General features: G+C 42.4%; 1 protein-coding gene across 4 annotated transcripts; it reads left to right on the plus strand.

Moving 5' to 3' along the window:
* The first annotated feature begins 3,795 nt into the window (after window positions 1-3,795).
* Window positions 3,796-24,682, plus strand: ppic (peptidylprolyl isomerase C). 4 transcript variants are annotated; one of them, XM_078214591.1, is made up of 5 exons: window positions 3,796-3,960; window positions 12,931-13,044; window positions 17,323-17,416; window positions 17,923-18,107; window positions 23,514-24,682. In XM_078214591.1, the coding sequence occupies exons 1-5, from the start codon at window positions 3,874-3,876 to the stop codon at window positions 23,643-23,645; spliced, it is 612 nt and encodes a 203-aa protein (XP_078070717.1). In that variant the 5' UTR covers window positions 3,796-3,873; the 3' UTR covers window positions 23,646-24,682. The 4 variants fall into 4 exon arrangements, with proteins under 4 accessions (XP_078070717.1, XP_078070716.1, XP_078070720.1 ...); XM_078214590.1 differs by having other exon boundaries at window positions 3,808-3,972; XM_078214592.1 differs by lacking the exon at window positions 3,796-3,960 and adding an exon at window positions 12,424-12,559.
* Window positions 24,683-24,961: the final 279 nt, after the last annotated feature.

The following is a 24,961-nucleotide window of genomic DNA, read 5'->3' on the forward strand; positions in this document are numbered from 1 at the left end:
AGAGAGAAGAACCCAGAGACAAGACAAACCCAGAGAGAACAGGAACCCAGAGGGAACAGGAACCCAGAGAGAACAGGTAAACTGTAAAAAGGATAGTGTAGAATTTCAAAAGGGCATAGACAAGTTAGTGGTGTGGGCAGATAGGTGGTATATGAAGTGCAATGTGGAGAAGTGTGAAATGGTGTATCTTGGTAAAGAGACCATGGAGAGACAATATAAAATAAAGGGTAAAATTCTAAAAGGGTGTAGGAGCAGAGGGATCTGGGTGAATGTGTGCATAGACTATGGAAGGTGGCAGGACAGGTGGAGAGCAGTTAATAAAGCATATAGTATTCTGGGCTTTATTAATAAATGCAAAGAGTGTAAGAGCAAGAAGGTTACGTGGAATTTATGCAAGACATTAGTTAGACCTCAGCTGGGAATATTGTGTACAGTTCTGAGTGCAACCCTCTAGGAAGAATGTGAATGCATTGGAGAGAATGTAGAAGAGGTTTACAAGAATGGTTCCAGAGATGAGAACCTTTAGTTATGAGGAGAAATTGGAGGGGTTGAGATTGTTCTCTTTGAAGAGAAGAAGACTCAGAGGAGATTTGATCGAGATGTGGGCAGATAGGTGGCAGATGAAGTTCAATGCAGAGAAGTGTGAGATGATGCACCTTGATAGGAAGAACATGAAAGACAATATAAAATAAAGATCCCAATTTTAAAAGGGGTGCAGGAACAAAGGGACATGTGTGTATATGTGCATAGATCATTGAATGTGGCAGGACAAGTGGGGAGAGCAGTTAATAAAGCATATAATATCCTGGGCTTTATTGATGAGTATATAAGGTACAAGAGCAAGGAGGTTATGCTGAACTTATACAAGACATTGGCTAGACTAGAATACTGTTAGATCTGGAATATTGTGTACAGTTCTGGGCACCACACTATAGGAAGGATGTGAGTGCACTGCGTGTAAGTGCAGAAGAGGTTTACAAGAATGCTTCCAGGGAGAGAAACTTCAGTTATGAGGATACATACAGAATGATCGCTACAAGTAGTATGTTTACACTTATCTGAAAATCTTACCTAACACAAGGTCAAAATCCTAGAATTCCCTCCCTGACAACACTGTGGATGTACCTACATATCAAGGGCTGCTGCAGTTCAAGAAGGCAGCTTGCCACCATCTTCTGAAGGGCAACTAAAGATGGGCAATAAATGCTGACCTAGCCAGGGAGACCCACATCCAGTAAATTAATTTTTTTAAATATATTTTTTGCACAGAATATATACTTAACTGTAGCATTGTCTTTCAAACAACTGCCAGCCAATGTCCATCTCAATGTAATAAGCACAGTCAAAGTGTACAAGACTGAACAAACCCAATCTTCTAGTACTTGGTGAAGTCAGCATATATAGAATCATAGAAACCCTACAGTGCAGAAAGAGGCCATTCGGCCCATCGAGTCTGCACCGACCACAATCCCACCCAAGCCCTACCCCCATATCCCTACATATTTACCCACTAATCCCTCTAAACTACGCATCTCAGGACACTAAGAGCAATTATTTTTAGCATGGCCAATCAACCTAACCTGCACATCTTTGGACTTTGGACTTAAAGATGGATATAGCCAATCTATCAATCCTTCAGTTGGAGTATAACATTTTCTGTTTACATCATGATTAAACACTATATTAACTCTTACTCTTATTAGCATCTGTATGACTTGCTACTTTCTAAAACTTGTGGTTTATTCAGTGTCATTTTAATTTAGATTTGATTTGTGTTTTTGATAGGACATTGTACTAAAAGTGCGACATCATTGTTATCATTGCCCCAAATTGAATATTTACAACACAATGGGCAGGGGGACCAAGACAACTAAAAAAAACTACCAAGTCAATTCTTATCTTAATTCAATCCTCAATAAACACAGGCCAAATGAAATGTAAATGTTGCCATAAGACTGTAAGACATAGGAGCAGAATTAAGCCACTTGGCCCATCGAGTCTGCTCCACCATTCAATCATGGCTGATATTTTTCTCATCCCCATTCTCCCACCTTTTCCCCATAATCCCTGATCCCCTTATTAATCAAGAACCTATCTATCTCTGTCTTAAAGACGCTCAATGACCTAGCCTCCACAGCCTTTGATGGCAAAGAGTTCCACAGATCCACCACTCTCTGGCTGAAGAAATTCCTCCTCATCTCTGTTTTAAAGAATCGTCCCTTTAGCCTAATGTTATGCCCTCTGGTTCTAGTTTTTCCTACTAGTGGAAACATTCTCTCCACGTCCACTCTATCCAGACCTTGCAGTATCCTGTAAGTTGCAGTTCACATTAACCTGGAAATAAATGTGCTCCCATTGAAATCTATCAGGAAGTTATTTCTGACATTTCATTAATAATTGTTTTATCGTAGAATCCCTACAATGCAGAAAGAGGCCATTTGTCCCATCGAGCCTGCACCGACAACAATCCCACCCAGGTCCTATCCCCATAACCCCACATATTTACCCTCCTAATCTCCCTGACACCAAGGAACAATTTATCATGGCCAATCAACCTAACCCACGCACCTTTGTACTGTGGAAGAAAACCGGTGCACCGGAGGAAACCCACACAGACACGGGGAGAACATGCAAACTCCACAAAGACAGTCACTCGAGGCTGGAATTGAACGCAGGTCGCTGGTGCTGTGAGGCAGCAGTGCTAACCACTGTGCCGCCCTCAAAAGAAACTCTATTATACTCAAAAATACCTTGATGCAGAATGCACAATTTAGGAAACCGGTGACTCGAAGTATTGCAGTGTATAGTGACGATGCTGTTTTGTTAATAGTAGATTTTGCTGACAAATTAATGCCATTTTTCATTCAATGAGCAATTTACATAAAGATTTTTTTATATCATAGCTGCCAGCGCAATAGTAAATAAAAGCATGATCAAGATGATTCAATGAAGTTGTTTGAACTTTATTCCTAGTGCAGCCTAGATTAACCAGTCTGTTCTGCTTTTAAATGACTGCATTTAATAATGTGGAGATGCCAGCGTTGGACTGGGGTAAGCACAGTAAGAAGTCTCACAACACCAGGTAAAAGTCCAACAGGTTTATTTGATAGCACAAGCCACAAGCTTTCAGAGAGCTGCTCCTTCATCAGGTGAGTGGGAGTTCTGTTGACAAACAGGGCATAGAAAGACACAAACTTGATTTACAAAATAATGGTTGGAATCCGAGTCTTTACAGGTAATCAAGTCTTAAAGGTACAGACAATGTGAGTGGAGAGAGGGTTAAGCACAGGTTAAAGAGATGTGTATTGTCTCCAGCCATCTCTTTAACCTGTGCTTAATCCTCTCTCCACTCACATTGTCTGTACCTTTAAGACTTGATTACCTGTAAAGACTCCTATTCCAACCATTATTTTGTAAATTGAGTTTGTGTCTTTATATGCCCTGTTTGTGAACAGAACTCCCACTCACCTGATGAAGGAGCAGCTCTCTGAAAGTTTGTGCTACCAAATAAACCTGTTAGACTTTAACCTGTTGTTGTGAGACTTCTTGCTGTGCGTTTAATAATGTCAGGGCAAGCTTGTTTGTGAAATTACTAAATCTTTTCAGGTTAGATCATTCGGTTGGCAAGGAAACGTGCCCAACTGCCCTTTACTTGCGGTGCAGCAAAAAGATGACGGGTTGAAAATGTGAGAATTGCAGGTGAGGCGTAAGCCGTGCTCTGCCACCCACTTTCTGCCTGGGGATCCCGGAAAGGGCGGGTTGCCGCCACGCTGCTGCTGTTTGCTTCCAGTAAGAGGCGGAGCCTGCTTCTCTCCGGGTCTTGGTCGGGGACGATATGAGAACCACCTAAAAATAAAAGTTTATTTTCGCAGGATGAATTCGCCGCTGTCTTGGTTTCTGTGCGTCGTGCTTCTTCTGGCTGACAGCACCTGTGTGGCTGAGAGAAAGCGAGGCCCCAAGGTAACAGCTAAGGTAAGTTCCCAGTTAGTGGCCAGCAGCCAGTGGAGACAGTAATAGACACAGGCAGCAATCCCACTCAGCTGAAACTGACAGCCAATGTCCTGACTCCTGAGCTGTCCAGTTGCACAGCTCGCTGCAGTTCAGTGATCCAATCCGCATGGGCTGAAGGCGGGTCTTTAGTTGTCAGCCTGTGGATTCGCCATTACTTTGTTACACACAGACACGAATTTAGTTATTTGAGGACGAGTAGTGGTGGGGGGTACGCAGTTTGAGTAAAAAAAAACTAAAGTTAGAACTGGGGGCGGTTTGGAAGAGGGAAAACTTTTGGAAATGGAAAGTGTCGAACCAGAAGCTGTGGTTAGCACAGGCACTTGTTACGCCGGGTCAGACCAAACACCCTGAGACTTCATCAGTGAAACGGCTCTTTAAAATATTGCGGTTAAAGAGTTCGTTAAATGGCAGATGCCTGGCTCCTGCAATGTGCAAACGTTAAAATTATTGCACTGGTTCATTATTCACTGGTATCACATTTGACTCCAAGCTGAGTTTGCACATATTGGCAACCGCACTAAAAACACCTACTTTCACTTCCATAACATTGCTTTACTGTCTAAGTTAATCTTCTGCGATATCCTCATTCATGCCGTTATTACTTTTAGACTTGACTATTCCAACACTTATGGCTGGTCTCCCACATTCTGAACTTGAGGTCATCCAAAACTCTGTTGCCTGTGTCACACTCAGTTCCATTTACTTACCACCCCTTATAACCAACTCTGGATCCCACTTGAGCAACATCTCAATTTTAAAATTCTCATCCTTGTTTACAGATTTTTCCATAGTTTTGCTCCTGTCCCTCAAATCTCACCCAGCACCATAACCCCCTGAGATATCTGAATCCTTCAATGTCTGGCCTTTTAAGCATCTCTAATTTTAATCAGTTCACTAATGTTTTCAGCACCATGGGTCCTAAATCCATCTGTCTCATTCTTCCTTTATGACACTACTTAAAACCTACCTCTTTTGACTAAACTTTTGATCATCTTCACTAAAAGAGGAGCAGGTGGTGTTGCTCTTCTTGGCGAAGAGGAGATTTGATCGATGTGTTCAAAATCTCATCTAGATAAAATACACGAAGGATTATTTCCATTGGCAGAAGGGTCGAGAACCAGACGACGCAAATTTAAGATGATTGACAAAACCTTTTTCATGTAGCGCGTGGTTAGGAGCTGGAATGCAGTGCCTGAGAGAGTACTGAAGGTAGGTACAATCAGAGTGTTCAAAAGGAAATTGTATAATCATCTCAGCAGAAATAAGAATTGCAGAGCTAAGGTGTGGGATTATTGGAGTTGCCCTTGCATACAGCCAGCACAGAAATGAATGGCCATATTGTAATATCTCCTTATGTGTGTGGTGTCAGATTTTGTTTTACAGTTCCCCTGTGAGCCACTTTGATATTTAATGGTGCTATATCAGTACAAGTTGTTGTTATGAGGCAACTACTTATCTTAGCAAAGGCATTATAGTTCTATGGTCACCAGCCTGAAAGGCATGCTAGTTAGGTGCATTGACCTGAACAGGCACCGGAGTGTGGCAGCTAGAGGAATTTCACAGTAATGTCATTGCAGTGTTAATGTAAGCCTTACTTGTGACTAATAAATTAACTTTACTGAGATTAACTTTATATTCCAAATTTTGTTATTGAATTTAAATTCTGCCCACTGCTGCAGTGGGATTTGAATCCATGTCACAGAGCTTGAACCCAGGCCTCTGAATTGCTCCACTGTTTCCCTGTCTGCTGAGTGTGCTCCGAAACATCTTTGGGAGGCTGAAGAATAGGGTGAACAATTTATCTACTTTAGGAATAGAATATTCCAACTTAACTGGTAATTGGGTGTGTTTTTTCAAAATCTAAATATAGATCTGGACAATGCTTTTACGAAAACTAAGTATAGATCTAGACAATTATGTAGCAGCTAATGGGTCACAGCTGATATTCTGTTTGACTTTAGCTGTGACTATGGCTCACTATCATTTCTTATCCACAACCTCTGTCAATTTTTGTTAACCACTCCAGCCTGCTCCAATTACTCTCTTAGCAGTATTTGGTCATAATGTGACTGTTACATGGTTCAATTCATTCTAAATCTCCACCAGCTTGCAGAGGCAGTGCTGATGGCACTTCTCCAGGGTTTTGAGATGCCTGCTGTACATAGCCTACATCGCTGAGCCATATAGGAGGGCAGGTATCACTATTGCTCTGTAGACCATGAGTTGAGTGCTGGGTCTAAGGTCCTGGTCTTCACACGCACTTCCTCAGATGACCGAACACTGTACTGACACACTGAAGGCAGTGTCTACCCTTGTTAACAGTAGGCTCCCAAGGGATGGGAAGTGGTCCACATTGTCCAAGGCCTCATCATGGTTTCGGATAATTGGGGGGGGGGGGGCGGTGCGGGGGCAGTGCTGTGAGGCAGGGGAAGCTTGGTAGAGGAACTTTGTCTCACAGATATTTAGTGTAGCTTCCATGCTCTCGTATGCCTCAGTGAAGGTGTTGAGGATAGCTTGGAGCTCAGCCTCCAAATGTGCGTAGATGCAAGTATTATCTGCATACTGCAGTTCACGACAAATGTTGGGACGACCATGGACATAGCCTGTGGGCAGCGGAGGTTGAACAGATTCACATTTGTTCTGTAGTTTAATTCCACTCAAGTGGGGAGCTTGCTGAGGGTGAGATGGAACAATGGAGCAAGGAAATCAAGAACAGTGTTGGTGTGATGACACAGCCTTACTTGACACCATTCCAAATGTAAATTGGGTCCGTGGTGGATCCATTGGTCAGGATCAATGCTCGCATGTCATCTTGGAGCAGGGGGATGGTGACAAACTTTTGGAGGCAAGAGAAACGTTGGAGGATGCTCCATAATCCCTCACAGTTGAAGATGTCGAGGTCAAAGGCAGCCATGTGCAGAGGTTGGTGTTAATCTCTGCACTTTTTTCTAGTTGCCGTGTGGTGAAGATTATGTCCGCTGTGACCCTTGGTGGGCGGAATCCATGTTGCGACTCTGGAGGAGCTCTTCAGCCATAGGGAAGAGACGATTAAGGAGGACTCTTGCAATGACTTGTGGCCAACCTCAGGGATATTCCCCCATGGTTACTGCCATTGGACTTGTCACTGTCCTTGAAGATGGTCACAATTATGGCATCTATCAGATCTTCTGGCATATTCTCCATCCAGATAAGGGAAATGTATTAACACCAATAGTGCTTCTGTGCCATCCTTTAGTGCTGCGGCTGGGATTCCACCTGCTCCTGATACCTGTTGTTCTTTAGCTGTCAGATGGCCTTTTCTACCATGTGCTGGATTGGGGTTGTGCTGAGATAATGGTGGGTAGCTGTGGGATGAAGTCAACAACGCTCATGTTGAAGACAATCTCTCTGTTAAGGAGATCTTTGCAGTTCTACTTCCAGCGGGCACTGACTGCCTCTCTGTTTTGATGAGCCCTCTCCGTTCTTGCCCAGCAGCAGGGTGGGGTCTTGGGTGCTTGGGCCATAGGTGATAATTGTGCTAAAGAAATCTTGCATGTCCTGGTTGTTGGCTAACTACTGGATCTTCTGTGCTTTCTCCACCCCCCCATCTGTTCTTCACATCATGAATTTTATGCTAGACCTCAGTCATTTGTAGAGCTGTTTTATTGCTCTCTAGTTACGTTCCTGTTTCAGGTTCAGAAAAGCCTTGCACTTGCAGCTGACCAGCTCATGAATCTCCAGGTCATTCACATCAAACCAGTCTTGGTGTTTCCTGGTTGAGTGACCAAGCGTCTCTTTGCAGGTGCTGATTATGGAGGCCCTGAGGGCAGACCAGGCGCTGTGGACACTCTGCGTTTCTGGATTATCAGGAGTAGTCAGGTTGGCAGCTGGGTGCTGGCTGAATAGGTTTCTCTTATCGGAATCTTTGAGTTCCTCAACTTTGATTTTCCTGTAGCAGTGTATCCGTTGCGTTGCTGCTTTGGGGATACATTGATGTTCTTCACTGACAGATTAGACGATGGTCCATCCAGCAGTCATTGGCTCCTGTCATGATGTGGGTGATACACACGTTCTTGTGGTCCCTCACTCTGATAATGAGGTAGTCGAGTCAGTGTTTGACCGTGTATTTTTCTCTTTGATGGAACAAGGTTTTGGTTATGATAAAGCCATGTTCTAGGCAATTTTTCAGGAGGAGAGTACTGTTGCTGTTGGATTTCCCCCTCACCGTCTGCTGATTACACCTTCTCAGAACTCTGTGTCCGTTACAACTCTGATGCTGAATCTGCCAAGGAGGATCAGCTTGTCACCTGTTGGGACTAAGGCCAAGGATTTTTCGAGGCTGGAGTAAAAATCCTCTTTGGACTCGAAGTTCCAAGACAACTGAAGACCAAGCTCTGCTGTATGGGACAAGGGCTTAAAGCGCACATACTCTGGCTGTCCTCCTTTCTCCTTCTCAAAGGACTTCTCTCATTGGGATTCAAAGTGCAGAGGAGCAGTGATACCATTAAGAGTGAGAGAGCAGCAACAGGCCCATTCATAGCGAGAGGCCAGTACCACCCTCATGAGCTCATGAGGCTGCCACTGCCAACAACAGGCAATGTTGTTGTATAAGCATTTAATCATCATCCAAAATGACACAATGTTCAGACTTCTCGGCCTCCTCTCCAAGTGCAAAGCATGTTAGCACAACAGCAAGATGATCATTTTCAGCTATAGTTAGCACTTACATACTTTAATTCTTCATAATTCAGAGGCTAAGTAATAAGTTGTTGGATCAGAGTGTCTTGTTCAGTCCCATTCCAAACCTAATCCCAGTTTGTACAGTCAACTGTGAATCATTGCAATTTCAAGTTTCAGTCATTATGTAATTCTTTGCTGTGCGTATCTAAAGTCTGTCTGCGAACCTATATGCCATCTTGTTTTTCTGCTTCCATCTACATGCATAAACTGTAACTTAAAACATCATTTATTTTGTTTTACTTGCTTCTAGGCTACTCGCTCATCTCTCTATCACAAACCTACCTGCCTGCTTCCATTCAACTACTTGGTCTCTAATTCATGGAACATTTCAAACCTGCACTCTAGCTGCAACTTAAACTAATTTAAGTTATGCCTTTTCATGAGATTAAAGCCATGCAATTTCCTACCTCAAAAATATTGTTCTTTTGTTTCCCAGCTCCAGTCTGAACTCTGCCTTTTGCCATGTTATGTCCCAGTACTTCCTTCCTTCCTATATTATACATCACTGCTTCTGGCCATGTTCCCTGCTGTCTCCCCTGTTTAAAAATCTCTCCCATTCCTTTTGCTCATATTGTTCCCTTCATCCCTTCAGCTGGCCTCATCTTAACTACAATCTCGGGCCCTTCTTCCATCCCTGCCAATTGCTTCAGTATCTGCCAGCAGGTATGTCTTCTTTTCCACTTTTCATTTCCTCCGTCCGTCCGATCAGTCTGCTACTGTGCACCAATGGTGGAGGGAGTGAATGTTTAAAGTGTTGGTTGGTCTGTGGCCTGCTTTGCCTTGGATGATGTTGAGCTTCCTGAGTGCTGTTGGAACTGCACTCTTCCAGACAAGTGTTGAGTATTCCATCACATTCCTGACTTGTGTGTTGTGAATGGTGGACAGAATTTGGGGAGTAAGAAGATGAGTTACCCATCATAGAATTCCCAGCCTCTGACCTGCCCAAGTAGTCACAGTATTTACGTGGCTGGTAGAGTCCGTTTTCTGGTCAATGGTAACCCAAAGGATGTTGATGTTGGGGGCTTCAGTCTTATTGATGCTCTTTATGACAAGGGGCGTGTGCTTTTGACTGCTAAAGTTTTTGCTCACAAGGCCTTACATTTAGTAGCATTTAACTGCCTATTGTTTTCCCTACACAATTCATTGAGCATGTTGAAAGTTTCCTGAAGCTCATTGCCTATATCCTAAGGCCAATACACTCTGCATGTCATATGATCCACATACTTCTAGTATTTCTGGCCAGAAGAAAAGAGAGCATTACTGAGGATTAGTAAAAGAATTGGCTCTAGTCAAGTGCAAAGAAAACCTCCTGTCAATTAGACACTTTCGACTAGGCAACTGTAGTACCTGACACACTGAGGGCAGGTCATTGAGGAAGCCAGCAATCCATTGGAACAAGTATGTTTAATGTTAATAATATCATAACCACAAATGGATTATCAACCCTGTCAAACGCCTTTGAAAAATCTGTTGTAATAATGGTTGCATTTGTTCCCAGTTCAATAGCAGTTTCACATAGGAACTTCTAATGTCAACCAGACTGAGTTGTTGATCTTCAAGCCCAGCTACCAAACTGATCATAGTCAAGTAGAGGATCAATACCTGATAGTAATTACGTAGTCACAAACTGCTCTGCAATCTTAGAGAAATGTTCTGTCAAGGTGATGGGGCATAGTTTGCCCAGTGGTGCTTCTTTCTTTAGTACTGGAACAATGATTGCTCGCTTCCATTCGAACTACTCCCTCTGTGAAGGAATCATTTAAGACATTGCGTAACAGAGCACCAAACACAAGGCAAAGATTCCAATAAGCTTGGCTGCAACTCCGTCTAGACCAGCTGACTTTCCAGGTTCAACGCTCAAGAATTCTTGGAAGACTTCCCATGGTTGGATTACAGTAAGTTTTCTTGCCAGCAAAAACGTTGATAAATGTGAAAAGTCCAGAGATGTCACATCACCAGCAACATCTGCCATTTATTAGTGAGCTTGGCGATGGAGCGTGGCTGGGACTGATCTCCATTAGGAACTGCAATGATGTGAGAGGAATGGGAAAAGAACATATCAGTTTAATGTGTTGATACTGTAATTATGGATTATCCTTCAATTGCATTACTTGGTCACAAAATAAGTTTGCTTTTTCTTTTGCCGTGACACATTGGACATTGTTATGGTGCTCCTTCTATGCCTGGGAGTCCGTGCTGTGGAGGATGTCTTGCTGCATGTGGGGATGGGCTGCTTCATTATCTGTGAAGCTATGAATGGGGCTGAACATTATACAATCATCAGCAAGCATCCATATTTCTAATCTTATAATGAATGGAAGCTCATTGGTGAAGCAGCTCAAGTAGTCGGGCTTGGGGCACTGTCCTGAGGAACTCGTGCAATGATGTCCTGGGACTGAGGGGATTAACTTCCAACTATCTACCTAATGTGTGAGGTATGGCTCAGACCAGTGGTGAGTCTTACCCCTGAATTTTACGATGACTCTTTGATGCCACCCTTGTCAAATGCTGCCTTGATTTAAAGCAGTCACTCTTAACTCGCTGTGGAATCCAACTATTTTGCCTAAGTTTCGACCAAGCCTGTGTTGTAGCTTCACGACATTCGTACTTTATTTTGAGGTATGTCTGGTACTGCTTCTTGCTCTCCTACACCCTTCATTGAACTAGGTTTGGTCCACTGGCCTAATGGTAACGATAAAGGGTATCGTGATTCAAAACGTTAACTTTGTTAATCTCCATAATGCTGCCTGACCTGAGTATTTCCAACATTTTCTGTTTCTATTCCAGATTTCCAGCATTTGCAGTATTTATTTTGTGTTGATGGTACTGGTACAATGAGGGATATGTTGAGTCATGAGGCTACAGACTATGGTGAATTATCATTCTGTTGCATCATTTTGGATGCCCTTTTTGAGCTGCTGAAATGATCTGAACCTATCCCATTTAGAATGGTGGTCATTCTACACAACATGATAGAGTGTCCTCAGTATGAAGATGGCACTGTGCAATGTCACCCCTACTAGTACTGTCATGGGCAAATACATCTGCAACTGGTAGATTTATGATATAAAGTCAAGTTGGTTCTTTCATTGTGTTGGTTCTCTCACCACCTGCTGCAAGCCCAGCCTGGGAATTACGTCCTTCAGGACTTGGCTAGCTTGGTTAGTAGTGATACTACTGACCCATTTCTAGTGATCCACATTGATGACCCCACTCACAGTACATTCTGTGCCCTGGTCGTCCTTGGTGCTCTTCCAAGTGGTGTTCAGTGTAGTAGTGTCTTGTTTCATCAGTTGGTGGGAGAGCATTAGGTGGTAATCAGCATGAGGCTTCCTTGCCCATTTTTTGGATGCCGTAAGATTTAATGGGGTCCAGAGTCAGTGTTGAGGACTGCCTTGGCCACTCACTCCTGACTGTATAGCACAATGCTGCAACTCTGGTCAGTCTGTCATGCTGGTGGGATAGGATATACCTAGGGATGGTAAGAGAGGATTCTGGGACATACGTTGTAAGATATTATTTGGTGAGAATGACTATGACTAGTCAATTCCTCTAATTTTGAAACAAGTTCCTAGATGTTAGTGAGAGAAACTTCACGGGGTCAAATGGGCACAATGTGTGTTTGTTGTATCTGATGTCTGGTTTGATGCAAGGTGATTAATTCTGCTTTATCCTTATTCGACTTTTCCTTAGCACTTTGATACAACTGAATGACTTGCTCGGCCATTTCCAAGAACAGTTAAGAATCAACCACATTGAAAGAATTTTATTTCACGGTGGAAGAATTGACATTCGGGAGGTGTTCTTCCCAGCTTGACTTACCACTATGGTAGAAAGAGGAAACCACAAAGCATTGATTTTAATAACGTCTCCATAGAAAATTCTTTGTTTTCAGTTTTTATTAAGTTGTTAAAAAAATGAAAATGTCCTATTAATATACTTCACTCCTCTTAATTCAAAGTTGTTTTATTTGAATTTTCAGTTAGTTAGGCAAAAAAACCAACTGTGCACTTTTATTAAAATTGTTGTATTCATACTATTGGACAATTTGAGCAAATGTAAATTCAAATTAATGGGTGTATCTGCCTGCCCAGTATTTTTGAAGAATATTTCTGACAGATGGAAATGTTGAAATTCAGACCAAACTCATCACATTAATATATAATGTACAACTCTAATTAAGATTTTCTACAACTTTAGGTATTCTTCGATATTGAAATTGGTGGTAAACATGTTGGAAGGATCGTCATTGGTCTATTTGGTAAAGTTGTTCCATTGACAGTAGAAAACTTTATCATCCTAGCGACAGGTCAGGTAAGGTACTGTTACGTTAAATCATGACTATCGAACTAGTTTATTAAAGTTTAAAGTTTGTTTATTTATTAGTGTCACGTGTGGGCTGACATTAACACTGCAATGAATTTACTGTGAAAATCCTCTAGTCGCCACACTCGGTGCCTGTTCGGGTACACTGAGGGAGAATTTAGCATGGCCAATGCACCTAACCAGCACGTCTTTTGGACTGTGGCAGGAAACAGCAGCTCCCGAAGGAAACCCACGCAGACGTAGAGAGAATATGCAGACTCAACAGTGACCTAAGCTGGGAATCAAACCCAGGTCCCTGGCACTGTGAGACAGCAGTGCTAACTACTGTGCCACCTGACACAAAGTAGAAATCCAATTCATTTTATTATTTAATTAAGCACTCATCACCTTTCTCATTCTATACACACATATTTCTGAGCCAGTTTGATATTCTGCTTCCCTATTTTGCCCAAAGATTGGTGTATGCATTGTGATGATTTTTAAATGCATTCAAGTTTATATCCCATGGAATATTAGTATTATTTTGAAGCAGTTTTAATTTTGCTGAATCTGTAGTGAATGTGACTTGAGAGTTAATTCACTGACACAAGACGATCTTTAGGAGGTATTCTCACACTGTTTCTGCTTCGAAGCAAGCTAAGTATAATTAGTATTTAGCAGCATCCAGGTGGTCACATGCACAGCCTCAAGTATCTAATGTTAGAAAAGAGCGATTAGTATCACACTTGGGCCAGGATTTTTAAATTTCAACCATCCAAGGAGTTGGCATTGAACATGTTGCCCTCCAGCTATCTTATACTCTGAATGTTAATTGACTGGAGATAGGACTTCCACCCCCCGCTGAGAGGAAGTCCCACCTCAAAGAGCTGCCAGACCACTTGATTGGCTGGAAGCGCTTAAGTCCCTGCAGTGCCAGAAACTGCAGTGGATAGGACTGGGACTGTAGCCAGACCTCACAGTCTAAGTTCTGGGTGTCCAGGACTAGGTAAATGTGGAGTCTCAGGGCAGGGAGGGAATGGGAGGCTTTGGGGCGAAGGGGGTGGGGGGGAGGGGCAGGGACCACCCGCAAGGGCCAGACCTTTTTGGGACGGTGCCCGATGTTGAAAGCAGACTGTTCATACAAGCACCGAACCCTTCCCACCTGAGGCCCGAGCAAGCTCAGTTTTTGGGCTTCTCCCCTTACCCCTGAACTTCTCTTGCCAGACTAAAAATTGAGGCTGGGCAGGAAACGGCCTTTATGTGGTCATTGATTGATCACTTCAGAGTCTCAAACGGGGCAAGGGTGATCGAGCTAATCTAGGCCTCGGCCATCTCATCGCAAAATTGTGGAGAGATCAGATGGGTGAGAGCCCAATGGGAAGGTCACCCAAAGAATTTCATAGCCAACCCCCAGTCTACAAATCTGGTGTTGTGAGACTACTTACTGTGCCTATCCCAGTCCAATGCCAGCAACTCCACATCAAGTCTACAAACCCGCTGGCAGGGTGAAGTGTAATTCAACCCTTGGTATCAAATTGCAGCTTCAAGTTTGATCTCCCCACACAGAATCTATATGTCAGATACATGGGTTGCATTAGACACACTTGCAAAGAAAAAGATTAAAGTAAATTGTTACCTTAAGCTTCATTATTTGAATATACTGAATTTTCATGTAATTCTTATAAAACATTAATTTCCTTCATTATTTTAATCTTGCCTTTTAAAATCCATCTTTGTAACATACCGTCATGTAGCTTCCAGAATGAGCATGCATCCTTTTGTCTCGGAGTGATGCTCAGGATTTAATTTAGAAACTAGAAGCAAGAGTAGGCCATTTGGCCCTTTCGGGGCCTGCTCCACCATTCGTTTTGAACATTCAATATCCTGATCTCCGCCCCCCAGTTCCCCCTTAGCCCTTGATCAAAACAGCTATATCTAATTTATTCTTGAAGTCAGACAACGTTTTGGCCTCAACTACATTCTGTGGTAGTGAAGTCCACACATTCACTACCCTCTGGGTGAAGAAATTTCTCCTCATCTCAGACCTAAAAGGTTTACCCCTTGTCCTCAAACTATGACCCTTAGTTCTAGACTCCCCCACCATTGGGAACATTCTTTTTGAATCTACCCTGTCTAACCCTGTGAGAATTTTATAAGTTTCTATGAGATGTCCTCTCACTCTTCTAAACTCCAGTAAATATAATCCTAACCAATTTAGTCTCTCCTCATATGACAGACCTGCCAACCCAGGAATCAGCCTGATAAACCTTCGCTGTACTCCCTCTATAGCATGGACTTCCTTCCTCAGATAAGGACACCAAACCTGTGCACAATACTCCAGATGTGGCCTCACCAATGCCCTATACAATTGCAGCAAAACATCCCTATCCCTATGATGCGCATTATCATACACGAGGCTTGATGCTCAGGAAATAAAGGCTTTTATTTGCTGTAACAAGGCAGCTGCCAATTATATACATGATCCCAGACTGAGGGGTCCCAGCCAGAGCAGGGACCTTTATACCTCTCCCAGGAGGCGGAGCCCGACTGGGATGTACTACAATACAAAGGTGTAACAACCCCACCCTAACCCCAACAGCAACAAGTAGAACAACCCATCCCTAACCCAACAGCAACATATATACATACTTGTAGTACTGGCCAGACCCTGGCTCAGTACTATCTAGTGGGAACCAACAATGGTTCACCACACCCTGTACTCAAATCCTCTCGCTATGAAGGCTAACATAGCATTTGCCTTCTTTACTGCCTGCTGTACCTGCGTGCTTAACTGCTAAATGATATGCATTGATGTGGCGGGTTAGAACACCTTGATTTGTTATTCTCTCTCATTGCTTCGGATTCCTCCAGTTACAGGGAAAACTAGAAACTCACAAGGAAGAAGTGTATCTGGTCTTATTCTCAGGAATGCACAGTAAAATTGCTCCTTTAGCTGTTTAACATGTAGAATTGAATCCAGATAAACTAATGCAAATTGCCAAGAAATTGTTATGTTTGGATCCATTACATATTTATTCAGGCCTTAATGTATATGTTAAAAATCAAAGCCCTGACTCTAATCTTGATGAGACTTTTGGTTCAGTACAGGCTATGTTGGTAATGTATTTGAAAAAAAATGTGAACAATTTAATATAAAAAGATGACAGGAACTTGATGAATGGGGAATATGCATTCTAACTATTGTAGCACCCTAGATATGCCTATTTTTATTTTCTCTTTCGGTGTATTTTAGTTTTATGTGATTACAGGACTCCTTAGAAAGTTGAGTAACAATTGAAATTTCAACATCTGAAGAATTATACAATAAATATACATTATAAAACATCCCAGTGGTCTTTCAAAACTGAAAAAAAAACCAAGCATCCTTTGATTCCCCCCACCCTCACTAGCCCTTTTAATTTGGGCTCCTAATTTCTTTCTTTATATATTAAGTTTTTTTTTCCATATTTATAACTATCAATTCAATTTGCTTTTTTGCAATCACATATCACTATTAGTAGATCTAACCATAAATGCTTGTGATTGATTCCAACCAGGACAATATTTCAATATAAAAATCAAGTTTAGTGCAGTATTGATGTTGCATTATTGGCTGTTACTTACACCAATAAAATATTGCCATATTTATAAAGGATTCCAAAGATGTTTGTAGCAGATTTTTTCATAGTTTTACCTCTCCCTTTCTCAGTCACTGAAGTACTTCAGAAAAGTAACACTTTTTTGTAATATACGGGAATAATTTGCAAGGGACAAGTTTCTGCTAATAGCAATGAAACCAAAGGCCAGATGATCTGTTCTTACTGATGTTGGTTGAGGCAAAAATGTTAAGCAGAGTTCTGTGAGAACAACTCCAATCATCTTCGAATTGTGCCATGAGATCTTTTACATCCACTTGAGAGGGCTGATGGCATCTCTGGCATCCTGTAGGAAATCAAAATTCAGTTTTCGTTAAGGTGACATTTTCATAGTTTTTTTTGTAAAATGGAATCCCTGGCCTGAGGTTCTGAACCACATTCTGCCAGAGAGAAATCAAGCTTGTAATTTTGTACGTGGGCAGCTGTATTCAACTTCCTACAGTTGCTGACTGACTACATTTAGTGCTTTGATTTTCCATGGAATGTTTACTCCTAAAGAGAAAATATGCAGTGTTTCATAAAACTCATTATTTTCATTGATTTCTAAATCCATATATTGGTCAGACTTTTCACTAAGTTTTCCACGCAAAAGCACAAATTAGCTGACTAAAATGTTCATTTTTTTTCCCAGCGAGGGTACGGTTACACTGGCAGCATATTTCATCGTGTGATCAAGGATTTCTTGATACAGGGTGGAGATGTTACTTCGGGAGATGGAAAAGGAGGTGATGATTGTCTTTGAATTTTATTTTTCCTTGTAAAATACTTCAAATTCTTTTATCATTTAAAAAAATGTTTACAGTGATATTTTACGTTAGAAACTGGTTTCACTTGATCAGAATGACAGTTGTTTGGCTTGTGATTTTTTTTTGTGGTTTGCAGTGTTCTAAAAGTTCTTATAATCAAAACAAGTACCACGATTTATTTACGGCTATTTTAACTTTCCTCATCCTTTCCAGTTGCTGCATGTACTAATCATTTATTTTGAGTTACATGGCAGCATTCTAAAAATATGGCACTTGTAATTAGAGCAAAAACTGGAGACCTCTAAATGGATATTTCTATATGGGTAATATTCTGTAAATTAATTAAGTTTATTTATTGGTGTCACAAGTAGGCTTACATTAACACTGCAAGAAGTTACTGTGAAAATCCCCTGACATACCTGACATTGAAGTATCAGATTAATGTACATTATGAATTGCACTACACTCTGCTTTTGATGTTCTAGGAATGAGCATCTATGGAAAGAAGTTTCCTGATGAAAACTTCAAGCTGAAACACTATGGCATTGGATGGGTCAGCATGGCAAACGCAGGACCAGATACTAACAACTCCCAGTTTTTTATTTCATTGACAAAACCAAAGTGGCTGGATGGAAAGCATGTGGTGTTTGGCAAGGTCATATCTGGAATGGTAACTAGCCATTTTCTTTTCAGAGTGACTAATTATTATATTCCATATAATTGTTTCCTTAAACCTTTTCTTTAAATAACACTGGCTACATGTATGAGTAGCTCCTATCCCACTAAACTGAGGATAGGCTCGCCATCTAAGCAGCAAGATGAGGTAAGAAGTTCACAAATTTGTCAGCTGACTTCAGTTTGGGGATCCGTTGCCAGTTTCCATTTCCCAGTCAGGGATCTCGGGTGATTCTTTGGCCCGATGTACAAATTGCGTTCTGGCCGTAGAATCGTGCGAGAGTTGCCAAATGCAGCGTGCGCCAAGGAGAACCCCCTTTTGGATTCTTCCCCCAACCACGGTGATGTGATCTGGTTCACATCCAGCAAGGGTGTGAACCAGATTAGCATATTTAAATCAGCATTTAAATATGCTATACCGGGTTTTAGTCGGATTCACCCAGCTCCCGGTATTCACCGATCCGTCACCACAATTCTCTCAGCTTTTCCAGCCTCAGATGACACTTAGTCATTTTTTTGGATGAATTCCGCCTTAGTTAATTGATTGATCTCTGAGTAGGGCAGAGATCCTACTCAGAGCTGCTATTCAATCCGAGGCCAGCAGTATCAGTAGCATCTATGGGAGAAATGGCCACTGCCAGTTCTACACTCGGGCCTGCAGGAGGAATTGGTGATGGATCCCAAGATAGATGTGAATGTGGGTGGGATGGAGGTTGCAGGAAGGGATGAGAAACAATGGCAGGGCATAGCTTTCAGCATAGGCCCCTTCCCAACACTGAGATTCTCACTGAAGCAGAGAGTCTGCGAATGAGGGTCCACTCCTGATAAACCACTAGCAAAACAAAGCCTCCCTGGATAGCAAGTTCCCCACCGACCACTGGTGGCAGTTAAGGCCCTTAACTAACTACCTAAGGATCTCATTGGCCTCCAGGCAAGAAGGCTGCTCTCCAGCCTTCCCATCCTGACCTTAATCCAGGGGAGTCAGGAAGGCAGCAGGGACCACACTCTGAATTCTGAACCCTTCTGCCCAATCAAATGCTCCCCCCCCCCCTCCCAGCCCCCACTCCCCCTGCTTCCAGCAGGATTAACCTCCACCCATTGACTTTGTTTCTTTGCCCACAGATGGTGCCTGACCTGCTGAGTATTTCTAGCATGTTCTCTTTCAATTATAGATCTCCAGCATCCACAGTATTTCGCTTTTATGTTGGTCCAAAATAGAAACTTGCTTGCACTGCTTAGACCTAGCCTGTCCCTATTTAAAACAGAGGTGCATTGTGGCTGGAAACCTTTGAGAGTTGAATCCGACCTGGGAATGACTGGACAAGGGCACCAAGATTTTCCGATATTGCACTCCAGGTCTTGCTGGAGGAGGTGAAAAGATGCAGGAACGTCCTGTATCCACAGGTGACTGGGAAGCCCTCCAGACACACAGTCAGGTAGCAGTGGGAGCAGATGGCTGAGGAGGTTAAGTTAAGGCATCAAGGCCTATGGATCTGGATGAAATGCTGCAAGAAATTCAATGACCTCTCATGAGTTGTCAAGGTCATTGATTGCATCTTCAAATGCCACATCCTATTAACTGTACGACCAGCTCAGTCACTGCTCAATTCACCAGATTCACATCACTCAAAGCTACTAACAATCTCTAATCAATTAAGACTCATTCTGAACATTCATACTTCACCTCACGCTCAATAACTTACCGCTGTTATGGGGCACAAATTAGAAGTGCAATGGGATATTCTCCACTTGTCTGGATGAGATTAGCCCCAGTAATACTCAAGAAACTTGACACCGTCCAGTACAAAGCCTTCTGCTTAATTAGCACCCCATTCCCCACCTTAAACATTCACTTTCTCCACCACTGATGCACCTTGGCTGCATTCATTACCATTTACAAGATGAACTGCTGCAAAATGCCAAGGCTTCCTTAACAGCTAGAACTAGAGGGCACAGCCTCAGAATAAAGGGGGGTCACTTTAGGACAGAGTTGAGGAGGAACTTCTTCTCTCAGAGGGTGGTGAATCTCTGGAATTCTCTGCCCACTGAAGTGGTGGAGGCTACGTCGTTGAATATGTTTAAATCACGCTTAGATGGATTCCTGATCGGTAAGGGAATTAGGGGTTTATAGGGATCAGGCGGGTAAGTGGAACTGATCCACTTCAGATCAGCCATGATCTTATTGAATGGCGGGGCAGGCTCGAGGGGCTAGATGGCCCACTCCTGCTCCTATTTCTTATGTTCTTATGTTTAACAGCACCTTCCAAACCTGTGACCTCGACATCTGGAAGAGCAAAGGCAGCAGATGCAAGTTCCTGTCTAACTGACACACCATCCTGACTTGGAACTATATCACTGTTCCTTTATTATCTCTTGGTCAAATTCCTGGCACTCCCTCCCTAATGCCACATTGACTGAATCAGTTCAAGAAGCCACCATCTTCTCAAGGGAATGAGGGATAGGCAATAAATGCTGCCCTTGTCAACGATGTCCATATCCCCATGAACACATTTTTAAAATGCCTCTTGCCTACATCTCCCAACTTTCACCATTGCTGGTATTCATTCATGACACCCACATCACCTAAATATGTTGCACAATAGTTCCTTCTCTTTGATAGGAGAAGATGGCGCATAACAGCACGAGTTAACCAGGGAAGGAGAACCATGGTTGCATATGCTGACTCCCATTGATGAGACACTACTGTCTATTATGTAAAGGGCCTTGCTGAGAACTTGGGTAATGGTGGGGAAAATGGTGGCATCCTCATTCTCCTTCTTGCATTCCACACCTTCCTTATCTTAATCTCTGTGACTTACAATTTGCAGATGGAGTAAGTATACAGTTCTTAATTTCTTCATGCTCCACCACCATCAGAGGATGACTTGATTCCATTCTTGTTTGATGAGTTCTGAGATGCTGATAAGTCCAATGCACAATTTAAAGACTTTGTCATAGGTGGGGCAGATGTTGTCTGAAAACTTGGTTAGATGGTTGTTAGGAAGACACTTGCATGTGCACGCTCACTCAGAAACTGAGCTCCAGGTCATTTTCAGTTTCTCCTCCAAACCATATAAGAAAATGATTAATATAAGGTTATATGCAATACGACATGATTTCATTTAGAAATTCTGTTTGGAAAGTTTATTATGTGGTGGCCTTTATTTCTGCATTGTGGTCATGAGGCCAATGTGATAGTGACAGAAGGAAAGTAAGGAGTGTAGAATTGTTGGCAAATGGGCAATTGGTGTTATAGTTATTGGTATTGCACTTGAATGAGTTTATTCACTTACATCCTGGGCAGGAAGTGACTCCCTGGGTTGCCTCCTGCCGCCTTCCTCCTCCCCCTGCTCCTTGCAAGATGGCTGGTGGTAGCAGGCTGTCTCCTCATGCTGACAATTTTATGCAGCAGGACTATCTTAGGCATGTACTGTGGAGTTTGGCCAGAGCAGTCCAGGAAGAATTGTTTTATAAGCACCCCATTAGTCTGCTGTAGTCATTTTTGTATGGCAGCTTGGCTTTCATTGTACCCTTGCTGCACGAGTATGAGTTGTGAACTGGATTCATGAGTCATACTGACAGCAGATAATCTTGTGACATAGTGTCTCAAATGCTGCTGGAAAGCAGACTGCCACATTATTACACATTAAGAGCGCATGGTGGCACAGTGATTAGCATTGCTGCCTCCCAGTGTCAGGGACCCGGGTTCAAATCTGGCATCGGGTGACTGTGTGGAGTTTGCACATTCTTCCCATGTCTGCATGGGTTTCCTTCGGGTGTTCTGGTTTCCTCCCACAGTCAAAAGATGTGCGGGTTAGGTTAATTGGTCATAGTAAATTGCCACTTAGTGTCAGCACAACTAGTAGGGTGGATAACTTGGACTATGGGGATAGAGCTTGGGTGGGATTATGGTCTGTGCAGACTTGATGGGTCAAGTGGCCTCCTCCTGCACTGTAGGGCTTCTCTGATCTAATGAAGACATCATGACTGTTGCCAGGACATTGACCTGAATGGTGCTCTGCTGGATCTTGAGACAATGGGATCCCTTGTGGTTCTGTTACATGGTACAGTTGACATGTGGCACCCATAAAGCAATGTACATGGAGTTAATGGCACCCTGCACCATGGGGAAGCCTGCAGGCGCAAACACTTGTCCTCGCTCTGTCCACTTGCTTCAAGCAAGAGAGAATGAAATTAAGTTAGTCCTCTTTAAATAGAGATCCTCAGTGTGACAGAGGGGGCAAACTACTTGATGTTGCTAAAATCTCCAACTCCTGCCTGGAAGGAACCAGATTATTAAAGCTCATTGCCAGATCACTTCCACTGTCCACTGATAGTGCAACCCTTGTTCTGAGGTTGCAGTCGTCGCTGTAGCAGTTTGCAGATATTAGTAACAACTTTTCTAGTGAAGGGCAGACATTTCACACCTCACCCTTGCTGAGGCTCATGTCATAGAATTGTTTCCTGAAACTGCTGGGCAGATGTGGCCTCCTGCTGAGAGCACTTTCCTCCTCCCTCTTCCTGCAGCTTGTCCTGCTCTCTGCTCAATCTCCAAGTCACACCGAGAAAAGCATATTCGTGTACCTATGTCTGGAGAAACTGATTTGCGTTGAAGTCATAAAACAAAGCCAGCAGTTGCCATCCCCCTCTCCCTGCTGATTTTAGAAACTTGAAACAACTATGGAAACTATAGTAGGGTTTAGAATCACAGCAACAGGCAGAAGAAATCAACCAGCAATGAGCCTGTAAGTAGTTGATTTTCCTTTTGAATAGCACTGCTGTGGGGACTCTTTCTGCTGTTTAACACCTGTTAATCTGTGCAAGTTTATGAGGTTGCATTGGCCGGAGCACTGAAGTGTTATATGTTGATCACCATCACGGTCTGTCTGCCCTGAGTAATTGTAACAGGGTTATCTGAGTGCAAACTTCACCTCAGAAGTCATGTGCACCCCAGATGCCAGTAGCCCTTGTAATGCCCTAAAAATGATGTTGTTTGCCCACTGTGCTTAATGTGCATGAATTATCATTCACTGGCTTTAATCTTTATTTTTCATATTTAAAGAAGGATGATATGGTGTGAATTTGATGCTTTATTTGATCCTCAGTTGTTTGCACTGATTTCCAGTTTTTGTGTCCATTTTTTATATTTTGGCCTATACTCAGGAAATTTGGCTATGAAGAGAGATCAAAAAAATGGGCACACGAGTGAGCACAATTTGGGGTGTACTTCCCCATTCTGTCCCCATGGGAATTTTCAGCTACAGTACCTGCTATACTAAAGATAAGAATATGTGATTATAATTAAGTGAATATTAGTCCTGGTAATGTTGGAACTGTTGCACGTGTAAATATAATACATCTCCCAGAACATTACTAACAGTTTTTCTTATTGTGTTCTTAGTCTGTAGTACACATGATAGAACTTCAGGACACAAACAGTGAAAATCAACCGTACCAAAGCTGTGTGATAGTAAAAAGCGGCAAGATAGATGTTCAAGAACCTTTCGTGGTTGAAATAAATGAAGACGAGTAACTGGATATCACACACTACAGTGTCTCTCAGGAAGAACAAATGATATGGAAGGATGGCATTTTTTTAATGTTAGTGAAATACCAAAGTATTATTCTACTTTTTATCTCTGGCTTGAGCAATAAATGACTTGTACATTTAGAAGTTTATTGTAAAATACAGTGGTTCAGAAATAGGTCTGTGGAGCATCCCTTTCTGTATAAGCAACTTATCTGTATGTGGAGTTGGGAAGAGAACGGCTGCTCCTTTGACAATATGTTGGCCCCACACTTTCTGCAAACCCCTCCCTAATTGCTACCACATTCTGACTAGAACCCTGGTCCCAGCTCACTTAAGAACAAAGAAAAGTACAGCACAGGAACAGGCCCTTCGGCCCTTCAAGCCTGTGCCGATCATGATGCTGAAGGATGAAGCATCCTATGGTTATTCATCATCCCCTGGCTCCATTAATATTAGGCCTGAAGCTCCGTATTGGGCAATCTTGGACCTCACAATTCCAGTGCAGGGAATGCATAAATGGGGGCTGTCCAAATTTCTGGGCTTTCACTACAACCGCTGACATTCACAACTGTTTGCAGTTTTCTGTACCAGTTAAACTTTTAAGAAAATATATTTTGTAAAACATCAAGTTACATTTCCAACCTAGCAGATCATTTAGAATGATGAAATGTTTGTTCTTAGTCAATATTGCTATATTTACTTAGCTGTTTTATTCGGAGCTACTCCTTGAGTGGAAAGGATCTCTGGTTTATTTGACCTGGGATCAACCTAACCACTGAAGAAATGAAATGAAACATTGTTAAGTGTTTTGCTTTGTTTATGTCTGAAAACATACATGTGTAAGAATGGGTTTCAAAGTGTAATGTTTGTCAAGTGTAACTAACTCTTCTATCTTCACTTTATGATGAAGTTACCTGCTGAGGTTGGATTGAATTTTGTTGTCCATGTTAGCTCTTTACTGTGATGATTCCAGACAAAACTAGTGTGTCAATTTTGGAATCTTAACAGAAGCCTATCTGAATAAAGCATATGTACTTGTGATTCTAATTGCTTAATATTTTCAGCAAAAGAAAACTCGAGAGGAAACCACTAACGTTTGAGTCAATGGGGTGGATTTTACACTCGGGGATGAAGCAACGACCCTCACTGCTGACCTCCAAGAAAGCTGCCTACATTTTCCGTGGTTTTTCACTTTCCCAACGGCAGTTTAAAACTGGGGCCAAGTCAAGAGTTGCAAAGCATCAGCAGCAGTGCTATCAGCAAACAGGGCAAGCAGCCAATCACACTGAAATATTCTCACTGCAATCAAACCAGGAAGT

This window comes from Mustelus asterias, chromosome 6, assembly GCF_964213995.1.
Source record: "Mustelus asterias chromosome 6, sMusAst1.hap1.1, whole genome shotgun sequence".
Lineage (NCBI taxonomy): Eukaryota > Metazoa > Chordata > Chondrichthyes > Carcharhiniformes > Triakidae > Mustelus > Mustelus asterias.

What these genes read in the sequence shown, in the direction of transcription:
- ppic (XM_078214590.1), top strand. Translation starts at nt 3,874, where the DNA reads ATGAATTCGCCGCTGTCTTGGTTTCTGTGCGTCGTGCTTCTTCTGGCT. An exon ending in TCATCCTAGCGACAGGTCAG is followed by an intron (nt 13,045 to 17,322) that starts GTAAGGTACTGT and finishes TTTTTTTCCCAG; the next exon opens with CGAGGGTACGGTTACACTGG. An exon ending in GCAAGGTCATATCTGGAATG is followed by an intron (nt 18,108 to 23,513) that starts GTAACTAGCCAT and finishes TTGTGTTCTTAG; the next exon opens with TCTGTAGTACACATGATAGA.